The following is a 15287-nucleotide window of genomic DNA, read 5'->3' as shown; positions in this document are numbered from 1 at the left end:
TAAGTCTAACTGCTATTGCTATAGTTTAAAAATAATGAATCATAAGACTGAAGACCAAGAAGCCCCTGGATATAAACTGAGCAGGCAGACAGATTACACAACGGCTATAGTCATCACACTGTGTAGATGAGATTTTATGGCATTTTTATTTCAGTTGTAATATATATATCTTTTAAATTTAAACACATAGAATATATAATGGTGCAGCCACCATTATATTCTATAATGAACATTCAAGGAATATGATCCACAGGAGATATAGTTCAGAATGTCAGTAATGATTAGCGGTCTAACTTGAGAGTATGTTATTCACCATTATTAATATTCTGACCCCTGGACCGCTGCTCAAAAACGCAGAGCTCCAAAGAACAAACCAAGAGTTGTACAACATCACATAGGATCCAGCAGGGCAGCTCTGCAGTCTCACGTTGCTCTATTGCTGCTTCTAGAGCCTGGCCCTTCTAATCAGGAGTTTGGAGAACTTGTGTAGTCAGGATGGGAGGAGAGGAAAATGGCCAAGGAGGAGCAGTCACGTTTCTGTTGGAGACAGACTTTCAAGTTATTTCTTAGGCATGAAAGTAGTTGGCTGGGTGGGCAGCCTTGGATGAGTCCCCAGAGCTGCAAATCTGAATTATTGAATGATTTACATATATATTTCAGCAGAGGTTATCCTGGACTGAATCTGATGTCACGCTAACCTCTCCGTTTGCTTCCAAGCTGTGTTCAGCTTTCAACTTCACCTTGTAAAAATAGTTTTTCTTTCACTGGAGGCCATGTATGAATAAACATATGAATATCCTTCCTCACAGGCAAGGCCATGCTATTTTCTGCCTACTTTATCTAGTGTATCAAATAAAGCTTTTTCCTACCGAGTTTCAGAGTAGGACCAGTCATTTGTCCTAAATTAATTTTTTTCTGCTTTAGCTGCATGCAAAAGGAAGATACTGAAGGAGCTTAGCTTTCTCTCTCTGTAATACATAAGAGAAAACTAATGTGGATTTTAGGCATTGCTGTGTGAAGGTTGATCAAATCCTTGCCCTTTTACTAGTACAGTTTCTCTTCCAAAAACCAAAATACCCAGGGTTTTTTTGTATATACTTTTTTATTTTCCATTTTCATAACATACAATCACATGTATACTTTTACATAGCCAATATCCTATTGCATTAAGTAGTAATTACATCAGTTCCTCTTGCCATCAACGCCCAGAAAGATAAAAACCCATTATTAGCTCTTCTGCTCTCCATACACCTCTTTCTTCTGCCTCTCTCCTACCTCCTTTCTTCCCTCCATCCTCCTTTCCTACTCTACTTCCCCTTCCTTTCTCCTTCTCCTCTCTCTTCATTCCACTCCTCCTTATCCTCCTCATCTTCCCCCCTTACCCTCTCTCCTATCCCTCTCTTCCTATCTTTCTTCTCTCCTCTATTTCCCACTCTTCCTCTCATTGGTGTATTTCAGCTTCTGAGCAAACTCCATTCTATGTTGATGGTATTTATGCTTCCATATCAATATACTTAACATATCTTAGTTTTTTAAAAAAAGAATAAGAGAAGACAGTATACATGTGCAATCATATTACTTTAAAACCTAACACCCCCTCCTCAAGTCTAATATACTTCCCTCCCTCCCCCCCTCCCCCCCAACCCCCCCCCCAGCCTTCCCTCCCCCGACTTCCCAGAACCCATACACGGTCTAAATCTTAAACAAAAACAGTCTAAAATATATTGGGGGAAAAAATAGAAAATTGATAACATCTTTACACTGAACTTAGCTCCTCCTTGCTAGGCTAACTTTAAACAATTTATATCATTCCTGATCTTAATCATAAGCTATCTGGAATTTCTTAGTCCGATATTTATTTTGTATATAATCAATACCCAGTTTTGATGGGGATATTTCAATACTAATTGAACCTAGGTCAAAGAACACCAGCCACAGCTGTGCATATCACCAATAAATATATAAGTGGAAGCATTTCAGCAATATGTGATCTGTTTTGGATTTTCCACCAATCAAAGGAGGCAGCAATGCATGTGATTATGACAGAAGCACTGTGACATTTGCTAGCATATTTACTGTGAAGTCAGTGACTATCAATGAGTATATAGATTTTTTAAACTTTATTTTTAGAGGTTTATATTTGCTTCTTTTCCAATTTTTTTAAAAGTATTTTTAAAAATTTGTTAATTGTGTGTGCATAACGAAGAAAAAAAAGCATGCACTCTAAAAGATAAGTTGATTTCCACCCACATTTATAATTAATGCAATTAATTGTAAGAGAATATGTAGTGTGTTACCCAAAGAAGTTTTTAAAGTATTTAGAAAATACAGATTAACAGAGTTGGAAGGGACCTTGGTGGTCCGACCTCCTGCTCAAGCACGAGACCCTAGACCAGTGTTTCTCAACCTTGGCAACTTGAAGATGTCCGGACTTCAACTCCCAGAATTCCCCAGCCAGCGAATGCTGGCTGGGGAATTCTGGGAGTTGAAGTCCGGACATCTTCAAGTTGCCAAGGTTGAGAAACACTGCCCTAGACCGTTTTGGACAAATAGCTGTCCATTCTCTTCTTAAAAAGCACTCATGATGGAACATCCACAATTTCTGAAGGCAAGCTGTTCCTCTGAATAATTGCTCCGTCAGAAAATTTCTCCTTAGTTCTAGGTAGTATCTCTCCTTGATTGGTTTCCATCAATTACTTCTTGTCCTGTCCTTAGGGTTTTTGGGTAATAGGTTGACCCCCCTCTTCTTCATGACAGCCCCTTACATATTGGAAGACTTCTATCATGTCACCCCTAGTCCTTCTCTTTGTTAGACATACCCAGCTCTTGCAGCTGTTCAGCGTATTTTTTAGACTCCAGACTCCTAATTATCTTTCTTGCTCTTCTCTGCCCTTTCTAGCATTTCAACATCTTTTTTATATTGTGGTGACCAAAATGTATGCAGTATTCCAAGTGCAATCTCACCAGTGCAGTGTAATTTGGTACTAACACGTCATATGTTCTTGATACCATCTCTCTGTTGGTGCAATAGCAATAGTTAGACTTATATACCGCTTCATAGGGCTTTCAGCCCTCTCTAAGCGGTTTACAGAGTCAGCATATTGCCCCCAACAACAATCTGGGTCCTCATTTTACCCACCTCGGAAGGATGGAAGGCTGAGTCAACCTTGAGCCTGGTGGGATTTGAACAGCCAAACTGCTGAACTGCAGTCAGCTGAAATAGCCTGCAGTGCTGCATTTAACCACTGCGCCACCTCGGCTCTTGATACCTAGGACCACATTGACTTTTTTGGTGGCTGCAGCACACTGCTGGCTCATACTTCAGTGGTTGTCCACTAGGACTCCTATATCCCTCTCATAGTGCTCTTGAGCAAAGTATCACCTATTCCAGTGGTTCCCAAACTTGGCAACTTTAAGACTTGTGGACTTCAACTCCCAGAATTCTCCAGCCAGCAGAGCCACAAGTCTTAAAGTTGCCAAGTTTGGGCTGACCTATTCTATACCTATGCGTTTGATTTTAGTCCTTCCCCCCCTTTTAAAAGAATCAGTCATGTACAGTCTTCATTTAAACAAAAGCACCTACTGTCGTGAGAAGATTAAGAAACACGATATTGGAGGACTGCAGTCACTTCTGCCAACACAGCACAGGTGGCATAGTGTGAAGGTAATTTAGCATTAGAGAGTTGTGTGCATTCTGCACAGTCTTTGTATTGCTTAGTGCAAAATACTGCTTGCTACTGTAATGCCAAATTCATTTGCCAGTATGTGAGGAGGAAATCTGGTTGGTTTTATTGCATCTAAAGAACAAGTAAAGGTCTAGAAGAGCCCATTTAACCAGAGGAAAAAGCCTGCAGGCAATCATTCCCCCTATACAACTCAAAGCAAAACTCTCTAGGCCTTTGCAAAGATTTGCCAGGAACCCTGGATGAGAGCTTTCTTAAAAAAATGTCAGAGGTTCAAGCAGAGGTCCACTTACCTCCCCAATGACAAATGCTGTTTCCATTAAACCAAGGTTTTACCAGCAGATAAACCATCAAATGTTGGTCTATTGGCCAAGTTCAGACTGTACAGTCCGAACCCTGAATCAGATTACACCTGACAGGAAGACTTCTTTGAGTTTACTGATGCACATATGCTGGTTTTGGCTTTTTAAACCCCAGCAGCTGCAGGAATTCACAATCTGAACCAAACTTGACATGTAGAAGCACTCAAATCAAGGAGCTCTCCCAGCCGAAAGAGAAATTGCACTAATGAAGAATATTTGCATGAAAAATAAACAAGAGCCAAGGAAATAGATAACCCTCTTTTTTAGGGGTTAAATTCTGATGGGGTTTAACTTCCAGCAGATACTTAAAAGCTCCTTTTAAGTGTGGGGAAAAACTACATCGCTTGTAGTTTGGTGTTTACAGGCTTGCTAGATTCTTTCCAAGACATGGTGATGAGGCAGAAACAAAAACAAAAAAATAGTGTTGGCTCCACTCTTATCTAGGACTAGCCAAGCCTCGAAAAGGAACTGGCCTAAGGCACCAAGGCTTAGGGGGCACCAATGCTGTCTCTCCTTCCAAGTCATTCAAAAAATGCCCTTTGGCGAGACGGGGCACCATTGCTGTAGCCTGGGGGTATCATGCACCCTTGAATCAATACTTCACGCTACTTCAACTTGAGGATAGGAGATGTCACATTCAAATGCTCCTTTTTATCTGTCTTCAAATTCTTTAAGGTTTTTTTTTTTAAAAAAAAAGACTTTGTTTGGGTTGGGAGAGAGCAATCTTAATATGTTCCCTGCTAGAGAGATAAGAAAGCTTGTTTATTTGTTCTATCATAACAGAATGTTCAGAAGCATAAAATGGCAGAGTTCATTCTCTCACCTCGGTTCAAGGGATATGTAAATCAGGCTCCATCCTAATGTTACCCATCTCTTTGCACAAATGAAAGATTGCAATTTTTTTCTTATTATGGCAGACGTGTACTAGCATGCGGTTAAATTTGAAAACATTCTGTTTCTGAAGCGTATGTACACGGTGGAAGGACAGAGGGCCCAAGGAGATTGAACTAAAAAAAAAAAAAATCTAAGAATATGCATTGACGGATGACAACCAGGAATGGATTTGTAAAACATCATGCCATTATGTCAGTGAAATAAACCATTTTATGAATCTTCTTTGGAGTAGATTTGGGGGATTTCATTCCCATCAAGCCTGTGGGAGATTAATACTTGCAGGAAAAAGGAAAAAGATTCTCTTTAGTGTGTCTCTTTAGCTGGCACTCAATCCAGACAAGACCAAGTGGCTATTGATGTTGCCCCCCAAGAACGGACCAGATATTCCATCTCTCAGCCTGGGGGGGGGGGGCAAACTCTTCACCCCTCAGAGAGGGTCCGCAACTTGGGTGTCCTCCTGGATTCTCAGCTGACATTAGAATACCAGCTGTTGGCTGTGACCAGGGGGGCTTTTGCCCAGGTTCGCCTGGTGCACCAGTTGCAGCCCTACCTGGACCGGGAGGCACTCATGCCCTCGTCACCTCTAGGCTTGATTACTGTAATGCGCTTTACTTGGGGCTGCCCCTGAAGAGTGTTCGGAGACTACAATTGGTCCAGAATGCGGCCGCGCGAGCGATAGCAATAGCAGCTAGACTTATATACCGCTTCATAGGGCTTTCAGCCCTCTCTAAGCTGTTTACAGAGTCAGCATATCGCCCCCACAGTCTGGGTCCTCATTTCACCCACCCCGGGAGGATGGAAGGCTGAGTCAACCCTGAGCCAGTGAGATTTGAACAGCCGAACTGCAGAACTGCAGTCAGCTGAAGTAGCCTGCAGTGCTGCATTTAACCACTGAGCCACCTCGGCTCTATCGGGTGTACCTAGGTACACCCATGTTACGCCTATCCTCCGCGAGCTGCACTGGCTTCCCATCGGTCTCCGAACGCGCTTCAAGGTGCTGGTCGTTACCTTTAAAGCCCTACATGGCTTAGGACCTGGATATCTGAGAGACCGCCTCCTGCCATATACCTCCCAACAACCCATAAGATCTCACAGGCTGGGCCTCCTCCGGGTACCGTCGACCGGGCAATGCCGGTTGGCGACTACTCGGGGGAGGTCTTTCTCTGTAGCCGCTCCGGCCCTGTGGAATGATCTACCCGCAGAGATCCAGACCCTTCCCACTCTCTCGGCCATTAAAACCTGGCTGTTCCGGCAGGCTTGGGGCTGTTGACCCCAAAATACGGTCCAGACCCACTTGGAATGGAGTGCATGGTGTGTTTGTTAAATCTATCTTTCCTTTCCTTCTATTTTTTTTTTCTTGGTTTATTCTGTACTGTAAGCCGCCCGGAGTCCTACAAGATTGGGCGGCATATAAATGTTATTAAACTTAAACTTCACCCAAAATAATCTTGTTCACTTTTGTAAATGCACACGGTAACAGAGCTCTTGGCACCTCCTTCCTTTTTATTATGGGAAGAATAGCCGATGTCCTCAGAAGTATGATTTTTAAATGGGGTGTGTTCAGATGGTTGAAGTGTGACAGAAGAGAAGCCGCCTCTTCAGAGGACTCCACGGGGCTGCAAGTGTGGAAGGTGTTCTCTGTGAAAATAGGTGACTTAATGTAAGTGAGTAATCCCATTTCCCCACATGCCAAAGTAAGCTAGTTACTTTTTATTCAGCTTTTAAAAATGAAAAATGTGGACAATAAAATCTAGCAGGAAATCAGCCCATCAAAGAGGCAGTAAGCTGGATCTGATTTACTTGAATCCCTGTGTCACTTATTTTAAAAAAAGTGAAATTATGTGTAAGTTGCTTTCCTTGCCAGGAGAAAATGAAAGAATCATAGCTAACAACAAGATTTAGGATATGTAGTACAGGAAAACAGTTATTCTCCTATAGGGGATATTACAATCCCTTCCGGATTGTAGGGTAGTTGATGTACTGTGAAAACTGTGGATCAAGTCAAGCTATGAAGGTACCAGGGTGGCCTCATGAAAACAGGGGCTCTCTAGATCAGTGGTCTCCAACCTTGGCAACTTTAAGACCTGTGGACTTCAACCCCCAGAGTTCCTCAGTGGTCTCCAACCTTGGCAACTTTAAGACCTGTGGACTTCAACTCCCAGAGTTCCTCAGTGGTCTCCAACCTTGGCAACTTTAAGACCTATGGACTTCAACTCCCAGAGTTCCTCAGTGGTCTCCAACCTTGGCAACTTTAAGACCTGTGGACTTCAACTCCCAGAGTTCCTCAGTGGTCTCCAACCTTGGCAACTTTAAGACCTGTGGACTTCAACTCCCAGAGTTCCTCAGTGGTCTCCAACCTTGGCAACTTTAAGACCTGTGGACTTCAACTCCCAGAGTTCCTCAGTGGTCTCCAACCTTGGCAACTTTAAGACCTGTGGACTTCAACTCCCAGAGTTCCTCAGCCAGCAAAGCTGGCTGAGGAACTCTAGGAGTTGAAGTCCACAGGTCTTAAAGTTGCCAAGGTTGGAGACCACTGATCAAGATGCTTCATCTGCTGCATTTTGCTTTGAGTCCATGTGTGTGTTCTGAAAATGTGCCCGCTGGGAGCATTTGGCTGAGGTGAAGGGAGATGGTGGTGCTAGATCTCAATTTGACAAAACCAATAGGGGGACAAATGGCATCGTCCAATATTGACAAAGGCGAAGAGAGGGGACTTTGAAATAATATGGAACCTATGGAAAAAGATGATTGAGGGTGCCAGGTTAGGAACTCAGAAGGCTCTTGCCACTGATTTTAACAGGTGGAGTCCTAACAAACTAAAAAAAAGGAGATAACAAATCAAGTTTTCAAGTTTTCTTACTGGCTTTGTTCCTGTGGAGTTTCTCATTCATTCAAGTCATGGCTTTGTGGTTTTGCTTTTTAGCCACAATTCCTACCTAACTTTGGCTGATATTACAAAGCTGGTTCCAATTAGTATTTGGATGTGAGATAAACTGGGAATACCCAGGCAGTTTCCTAAATTGAGGGGGGGGGGAAAACATCTGGGAAGGAAACGGTAGCAAGCAAACCACTTCCATGGAACTGCCATGAAAGCTGCAGTGTTGCAATCAGCAGGATTCAAAGTTGATTCAAGTGAACCTTTGACTTTTTAAGCAGCGAGGAGGAGAAACACAGTCTATGAAGACGCCTAATCTTAATTATCCCGTCCCCTGACATTTTCGACTGGCAGAATACTTTTTACAAGACTGAAATACTGTTTTGGATTTATTTTTATTGTTTTGACAAGATCACAAATTCTTCGGAGCTGTTTCCCATCACTCGAGCAGCCTGTCCCCAGAACCCCAATCAAACTACCGCTTCGGCTGCTTGGAGGAGGTGAAAAAGCTTTAGAAGGAAGGCCAGGACTTGGCTTCGAAGTCCATTTCCAAATAGCAATAGCAGTTAGACTCAGCATATCGCCCCCAACAACAATCCGGGTCCTCATTTCACCCACCTCGGAAGGATGGAAGGCTGAGTCAACCTTGAGCCGGTGAGATTTGAACAGCTGAACTGCAGAACTGCAGTCAGCTGAAGTAGCCTGCAGTGCTGCATTTAACCACTGCACCACCTCGGCTCTAAATAAAGTGGCAGACTAGCACCAACATTGCTTTTCCCAGTGGCATAATAATAAAAAACAATCCCTGGGGATATTAGTCCCATATCTGATTAAACTTTTAAGACGTTTGACTGATGAAACTGGAATTCTCAAGGATCACCACCTAAGCTATATAAAACTCTATACGGGATTTAACTACTATCGGAGTTTCAGTTTGGCAGCAAAAATGGTTATTTTTGACAGCATAATTCTCTACCTGAACTCCCTCCCACAACAGCAGCACAATGGATGCGCTAAACCCCTTTACAATGATAAATGGGGCCATCTTGCTTTTCAAACACCACTCATGGAAAAAATTCAGCAAAAAGAACATCACTGCAGTCTATGATGGGGAAAAAGAAATCTTAAATGTACTGCAGCAATCTGTATTTTTAAATAAGGAAAATTATCCAAATCGTGAATAATTACACGGTGATCTTGCAGGCAGAGCATATGATTTTTTAAGACCAATTTAAGACCAACGTAAGCCGAATGATGGAATAAAATAAACCAGTGCTGCTTGCCATTTTAGTCAGAAAGGATATAAAAAATTCAGCCTTCACAGTTTATTTCCTGCTTCTCTTTGAAACAGCAACTATCTGCAGCAATAAAAGAGAAATGTTTATGGAAAACATATCTCCCACATCATTTATATTGCAGGGCCTTCTGTCCTGGAACACATCTTTGCTGACATCCAGAGTAGGATATGAAACACGAATCTTAGCTAAGATAGCAATAATGAACTATGGGTTCAATAGCTAGCAAACTAGGAAAACTAGCAATACATACATGTATACTGTCTATAAACCAACCAACATTGGAAACTTTTTCCTAGTCCCATATAGATTGCTGTACTAAACTATTAAAATCAGGTAATACAGGAATATTCTTAAGATTATTGTATGGGATAAGTGTATATTTAGAAACACAATGTTGGAAGACTGACTACCAAGTGTAGAGTGATCTAGAACAGTGTTTCTCAACCTTGGCAACTTGAAGATGTCCGGACTTCAACTCCCAGAATTCCCCAGCCAGCATTCGCTGGCTGTGGAATTCTGGGAGTTGAAGTCTGGACATCTTCAAGTTGCCAAGGTTGAGAAATACTGATCTAGAACTATCACACATGCTATTTCCTATCTTCCACGGGCATTTATGTTGATTACGAATTCACTCAGTGCTGAAATATGTTTTTTTAGTGACATGAGAAAGAGGGAGGCAGGGAAGGAGGAGGGGAGAGATTGAGCCAGAGAGAGAAGGTATTATAAAGGTAACATGTTGTAAAACAAGACAAGATCTTATTCTGTGTCCGTTTTGCCCTTCCTTTTTTCAAATCAGTAAAAGAATTTTTGCTCCCCAATGTACAAACTTCAAACCCAATGCAAAATGGAGCGTTTTTTTTTAAAGCCAAGATGAGATATCTCTCGATTTATTAAATCTCCATCCTTCACAAAGCATGGTTTCCAATGTAATGTTCAACACATACACTTTTAGCAACAAAACTGAACTTTACTTTGATAAAAGAGTGGTTTTAAAATTAGATGTTTTTATTTAGTCTTCCTTCATGCGTTTAACCCATTGTAATCATTACTACTAGATTTTAATTTTTAGAATGCATAAATAACTGTAGTTAACATATGGTGGAAGTGAGATTCGAGAGAGAGAAAAATAACTTTGGACCTTGTCAGCAGTAATTTTAAAACTTTGGATTGGATCCAAGACTTCATTTCACTTAAGAATGAAAGAACTGAAATCCTCAAGAGCTGCAAATCATAACTAAATCAATATTCTGGTCAACTCTATTCATATAATTCAAGTCTGGTGAGTGTGTGCATCACTTAACTGATGCCTAGAGGGGGGAAAAAAACCATGTTGAATTCTGGCAGATTCTTGTCTGGGAATCGGGGAAGATTCCGTGTTGTTGCACGTTCAATGCTTTGAAAGCTATTGAGGCACAGCTGGCTTCCATAGCAAGGACAACCTTTTTCCAGCTCTTATCACTCATGGATGCGGCTGATCCTAGACAAGACAGTAGCATAATGCAGTGCACTCTTCATTAAAGCTTGGGATAAGTGTTTTGGGCTCCACGAGGTGCAGCTATTCCTTAATAGCAATAGCAATAGCAGTTAGACTTATATACCGCTTCATAGGGCTTTCAGCCCTCTCTAAGCGGGTTACAGAGTCAGCATATCGCCCCCACAGTCTGGGTCCTCATTTCACCCACCTTGGAAGGATGGAAGGCTGAGTCAACCCTGAGCAGGTGAGATTTGAACCGCTGAACTGCAGATAGCAGTCAGTTGAAGTGGCCTGCAGTACTGCACTCTAACCACTGTGCCACCTCGGCTCTTAAAACAGCCCATCTTTTGCCAGTCCCTGAAAAAAAAATCGCTAATCCCGCTAAAAACCCATGTAATTCTTAAAGCAATTGCTACTTTGATTTCAGGCTCATGCAGATGCCTGGAAAAAAAAGGATGGACTGCTCTGATGAATGAATGAGAGGTGACATGCTTGTATAAGGTCTGAAAAAATCCATTCAAATTATTTCTGCCGAGCGCAGAGCCTTGGTGACCGCACTGAAGATACATTTCTTTCCATGTGCACACATGGCCTTCTTCTGAGATTGGTCTGGGAACTCATTTATGAATATGAACAGTTCTGGACTGTAATTATTATAGTATTAATGACATTCTTTTAAATTATTGTATGTTAATTCTCAGGCGTAATAAACTCCATCAAGGAGGAGGCAATTGCATCATGCTTGTGAATGAATCTTTGTTTATTCCGTTGGTTAAATATTCCAAAATACATCATTTCTTTCTGCAGCTAGCACAGAAATATGATCCCCAGCGGGAACTTGAATTGCGACAATGGATTGAGGAAGCAACAGGGAAGCGCATTGGAGACAACTTCATGGAAAGTCTGAAAGATGGAGTCATCCTGTGCGAGTAAGATTACACAGAAGGAAGGGGAAGCTTCTTCTCCAAAGACTGAGGATGGACAAAGGAGGTTTAGTGCTAGTTTAGACTAGCATTAATTAGCTGACAAAGGACTTGGAATAGTACGCTTAACTGATTAAGAAAAGGAAATGTTTGAATACTTTCCTCTGGCTTCACAGCCTTAGCTGTTTTCATTCGAATTAAAATTTTAATGACTATCTTTTTCTAGATGGGCATTTTCAGATATAATGAATTGGGGGGGGGGGAAGAAATATTATCTCCTTTTTAAAGAAAATCCCATACATGTTTGTTGAGGGACATTTTTATTTAGATTTACAGTTCATTCTATGCCAAGGACAGTGAATGATTTATTATAATTTGAAAAGAAGCCTGGATTAAAAAAAAAACATTTAATAGCCTAAATACCTACTAAAATTACTTTAAAAGGAAATAAAGAAATCTGATGTAACCCCCATATTCAAAGGTTTGGCCCTAAATATGTTCCCCTAATCCCAAGTAATGGAATAGCTCAAGAATGCTTTAAATTTAATTGAATTTAAAAGGGATTGAAAAACATTGCTTTGGTGACTTAAGACATAATGAAATGCATCAAAGATGGATTTTTTTCCTGGTTATCTGGCAACTTTACTTACCATCTCAGCCAACTGGCAGAAAAGCAGATGTACCACTTTTTCCATTATACTGCATTTGTTTTTATTACTATGAATATTAAACAATTTAAACATAGCCGATATTTGTACACACAGGTGTTAAGAGTGCAATGCCAGCTCTATGTGGTCAAAGCAATCTCAAAATATTGGCAGTGTCACTGAACCACATCCCTTAATTTAATTTTAATTTTTAATTCTACTCAATCACTACACCGAGAATCATGTCCGAAAACACCACCTAAACTGCCTAATAAAGACACTTTTTGGACAACAAATAATTAGGACCTTGGAAAATCTGCACCCTTAATATATTTAATTTATAGTCGATGTGTGGAATTTTAAAACTAAGATTCCTGAGCTGCCCTGGGTCTGTTTTGAAGACAGAAAAACAATACAGCAATTTTCTTCTGACTGACTACTTCTTGAGTACATTCTATGGGTAAGAACACATAAGTATTTCGTGACCCGTCAAAACCGCGGTCCACAAAAGCGCGCTCGACGAAAGCGCGCATTTGACGTCATCACAGCGCGACGAAAAAAATTAAAAATTGAAATAAAATTAAAATTAAACCAAGCTGATTCACATAAAGGTAAGGGTTAGGTTTAGGGTTAGGGTTAGGTTAAGGGTTAGGGTTAGGTTTAGAGCGTTAGGGTTACGTTTAGCATTAGGTTAAGGGTCAGCGTTAGGTTTAGCGTTAAGGGTTACGTTTAGCGTTAGATTTAGGGTTAGGTTAAGGGTTAGGTTTAGGGTTAGGTTTGGGGTTAGGTTTGGGGGGTTAGGGTAAGGTTTTCGCTTTATTTTTACATTTATCGATCACAGCGCGATGTTTTCGTCGCGCTGTGATGACGTCACGTACGTGCTTTCGTCGAGTGCGATTTTGTCGTCCGCGGTTTTGTGGTGGAACCTAAGTATTTTGTTTAGAGAGAACTTTTCAGAAGGAAAAAGCATACAGGTTGCCCCTTCTGAATTACATGGTATTCTTCCATCAAAGTAAACACACGGAAGTCCTATATTGATGCTGAAGAAATTAACAACCTTGAAATTAAACTTTCCTCCCCCGTCTCCCCGCTTCCCTTTCAGACTTATCAACAAACTCCAACCTGGATCTGTAAGGAAAGTGAATGAGTCCACCCAGAATTGGCATCAGGTACCACTCTCTCCTACTATGTCCAGATCAATGCTACTTTTACATTATTAAGGAACTTTTACTAAGGTACATGAGAGATTAGCATTATGGCAGCAGAAAATAGCTGAGCTTTACTACACAGTAATAGCAATAGCAGTTAGACTTATATACCGCTTCCTAGGGCTTTCAGCCCTCTCTAAGCGGTTTACAGAGTCAGCATATCACCCCCAACAACAATCCGGGTCCTCATTTTACCCTCCTCGGAAGGATGGAAGGCTGAGTCAACCCTGAGCCGGTGAGATTTGAACAGCCGAACTGCAGAACTAAAGTCAGCTGAAGTAGCCTGCAGTGCTGCATTTAACCACTGCGCCACCTCGGCTCTTAAGCCTGATAACGGGCTGGGGAATGAAGAACAGGATGGAATTAAATAAGATGGCGCTGCTGTTATTACATAAAAAGTTTGACTTGGAGATTAGCAGTAGCAACAGCAGTTAGACTTATATACCGCTTCATAGGGCTTTCAGCCCTCTCTAAGGGGTTTACAGAGTCAGCATATTGCCCCCAACAACAATCCGGGTCCTCATTTCACCCACCTCGGAAGGATGGAAGGCTGAGTCAACCCTGAGCCGGTGAGATTTGAACCGCCGAACTGCAGAACTGCAGTCAGCTGAAGTGGCCTGCAGTGCTGCACTCTAACCACTGCGCCACCTCGGCTCAAAGTGTAGTAAAGCTCCGCTTTACTATACGCTTTACTACACAGTAAGTAACTTTCCAATATTTGAGGGGTTGCCACAGTGAGGAAGGGGTCAAGCTATTTTCCAAGGCACCTGAAGGCCAGACAAGGAAAAATGAATGGAAACCTATCAAGGAGAGATTCAACCTAGAAATAAGGAGGAACTTTCTGATAAGGAGAGCAATCAACCCATGGAACGGAAGTTTCCTGCAGAAGTTGTGGGAGCTTCATCACTGGAGGCTTTCAAAGGGAGATTGGACTGCCATTTGTCAGAAATGGTGTAGGGTCTGCTGCTTGGGGGGGGTTGGACTAGATGACCTACAAGGTCCCTTCCAACTCTTGTTAATCTAATCTAATCTCAGTTGTTTGGTGTAAACGATAACATATTGGCAACACAAACGAAGAAGTGTTTCAACTGAAATAAAAAGTTTAAATAGTTGAATTTTTAACAAATATAAACACATTGGACAGAAATAAATAGTGAAATTTAATTTCAAAGCCTAATGAGGAAAAACAGGCAGCCAAATATTGTTAAGAGAAAGACGGGCTGATGTATTTGGGGGTAGGATTGGGCAATGAAGAAAGAAATTCCCTTCTTTGATCCAAAAGCTCCCTCTCAAAAGTAGCTTTTATGCCAGAGGTCTGTTATTATACAATACATCAGTGGCCCCCAACCTTTTGGGCACCAGGGACCGGCTCCGTGGAGAGAGCTTTTGCCATGGCCGAGAGGGGTGTGTGTGTTTTCGCATATTTAGAAGCACAGAGCAATTACCAAACATGGCAGAATAATATCCAGCTTTCTGCTTTCCTATCTTTTTACTAACTGCTGAGAGCCGAGGTGGCGCAGTGGTTAGAGTGCAGTACTGCAGGCCACTTCAGCTGACTGTTATCTGCAGTTCAGCGGTTCTAATCTCACCGGCTCAAGGTTGACTCAGCCTTCCATCCTTCCGAGGTGGGTGAAATGAGGACCCGGACTGTTGTTGGGGGCGATATGCTGACTCTGTAAACCGCTTAGAGAGGGCTGAAAGCCCTATGAAGCGGTATATAAGTCTAACTGCTATTGCTATTGCTACATCTTTGCTGACTATACAAAGCGAAGGAAGCACTTCTGGCTCATGAATCCACTCATTATTGGAAGAGTCATTATGCAGTCCTTATGCTTGCACCACTGCACTTGTGATGCATTATGTAGATGGCTCTGAGTTTTCCCCTTGAGCTTTGAGACAGTACTAAATCAGTCTTCCCCACCA

General features: G+C 41.8%; 1 protein-coding gene across 2 annotated transcripts in view; it reads left to right on the top strand.

The window, feature by feature from the left end:
- Window positions 1-15287, top strand: part of CNN1 (calponin 1) — a 37156-nt gene that overhangs the window by 13070 nt on the left and 8799 nt on the right. For both annotated transcript variants that reach the window (XM_087711047.1, XM_087711049.1), the window contains exons 2-3: window positions 11394-11515; window positions 13259-13325. In XM_087711047.1, coding sequence (XP_087567173.1) covers window positions 11394-11515; window positions 13259-13325 — 189 coding nt within the window. The remainder of the gene's footprint in view (window positions 1-11393; window positions 11516-13258; window positions 13326-15287) is intronic.

This window comes from Thamnophis sirtalis, unplaced genomic scaffold, assembly GCF_051295495.1.
Source record: "Thamnophis sirtalis isolate CommonGarterSnake01/CBP01778 unplaced genomic scaffold, rThaSir2_p1.2 scaffold_3, whole genome shotgun sequence".
Classification (NCBI taxonomy): domain Eukaryota; kingdom Metazoa; phylum Chordata; class Lepidosauria; order Squamata; family Natricidae; genus Thamnophis; species Thamnophis sirtalis.
Note: the sequence above shows the minus strand (reverse complement) of the source record. Positions and strands in the feature narration are given on the sequence as shown.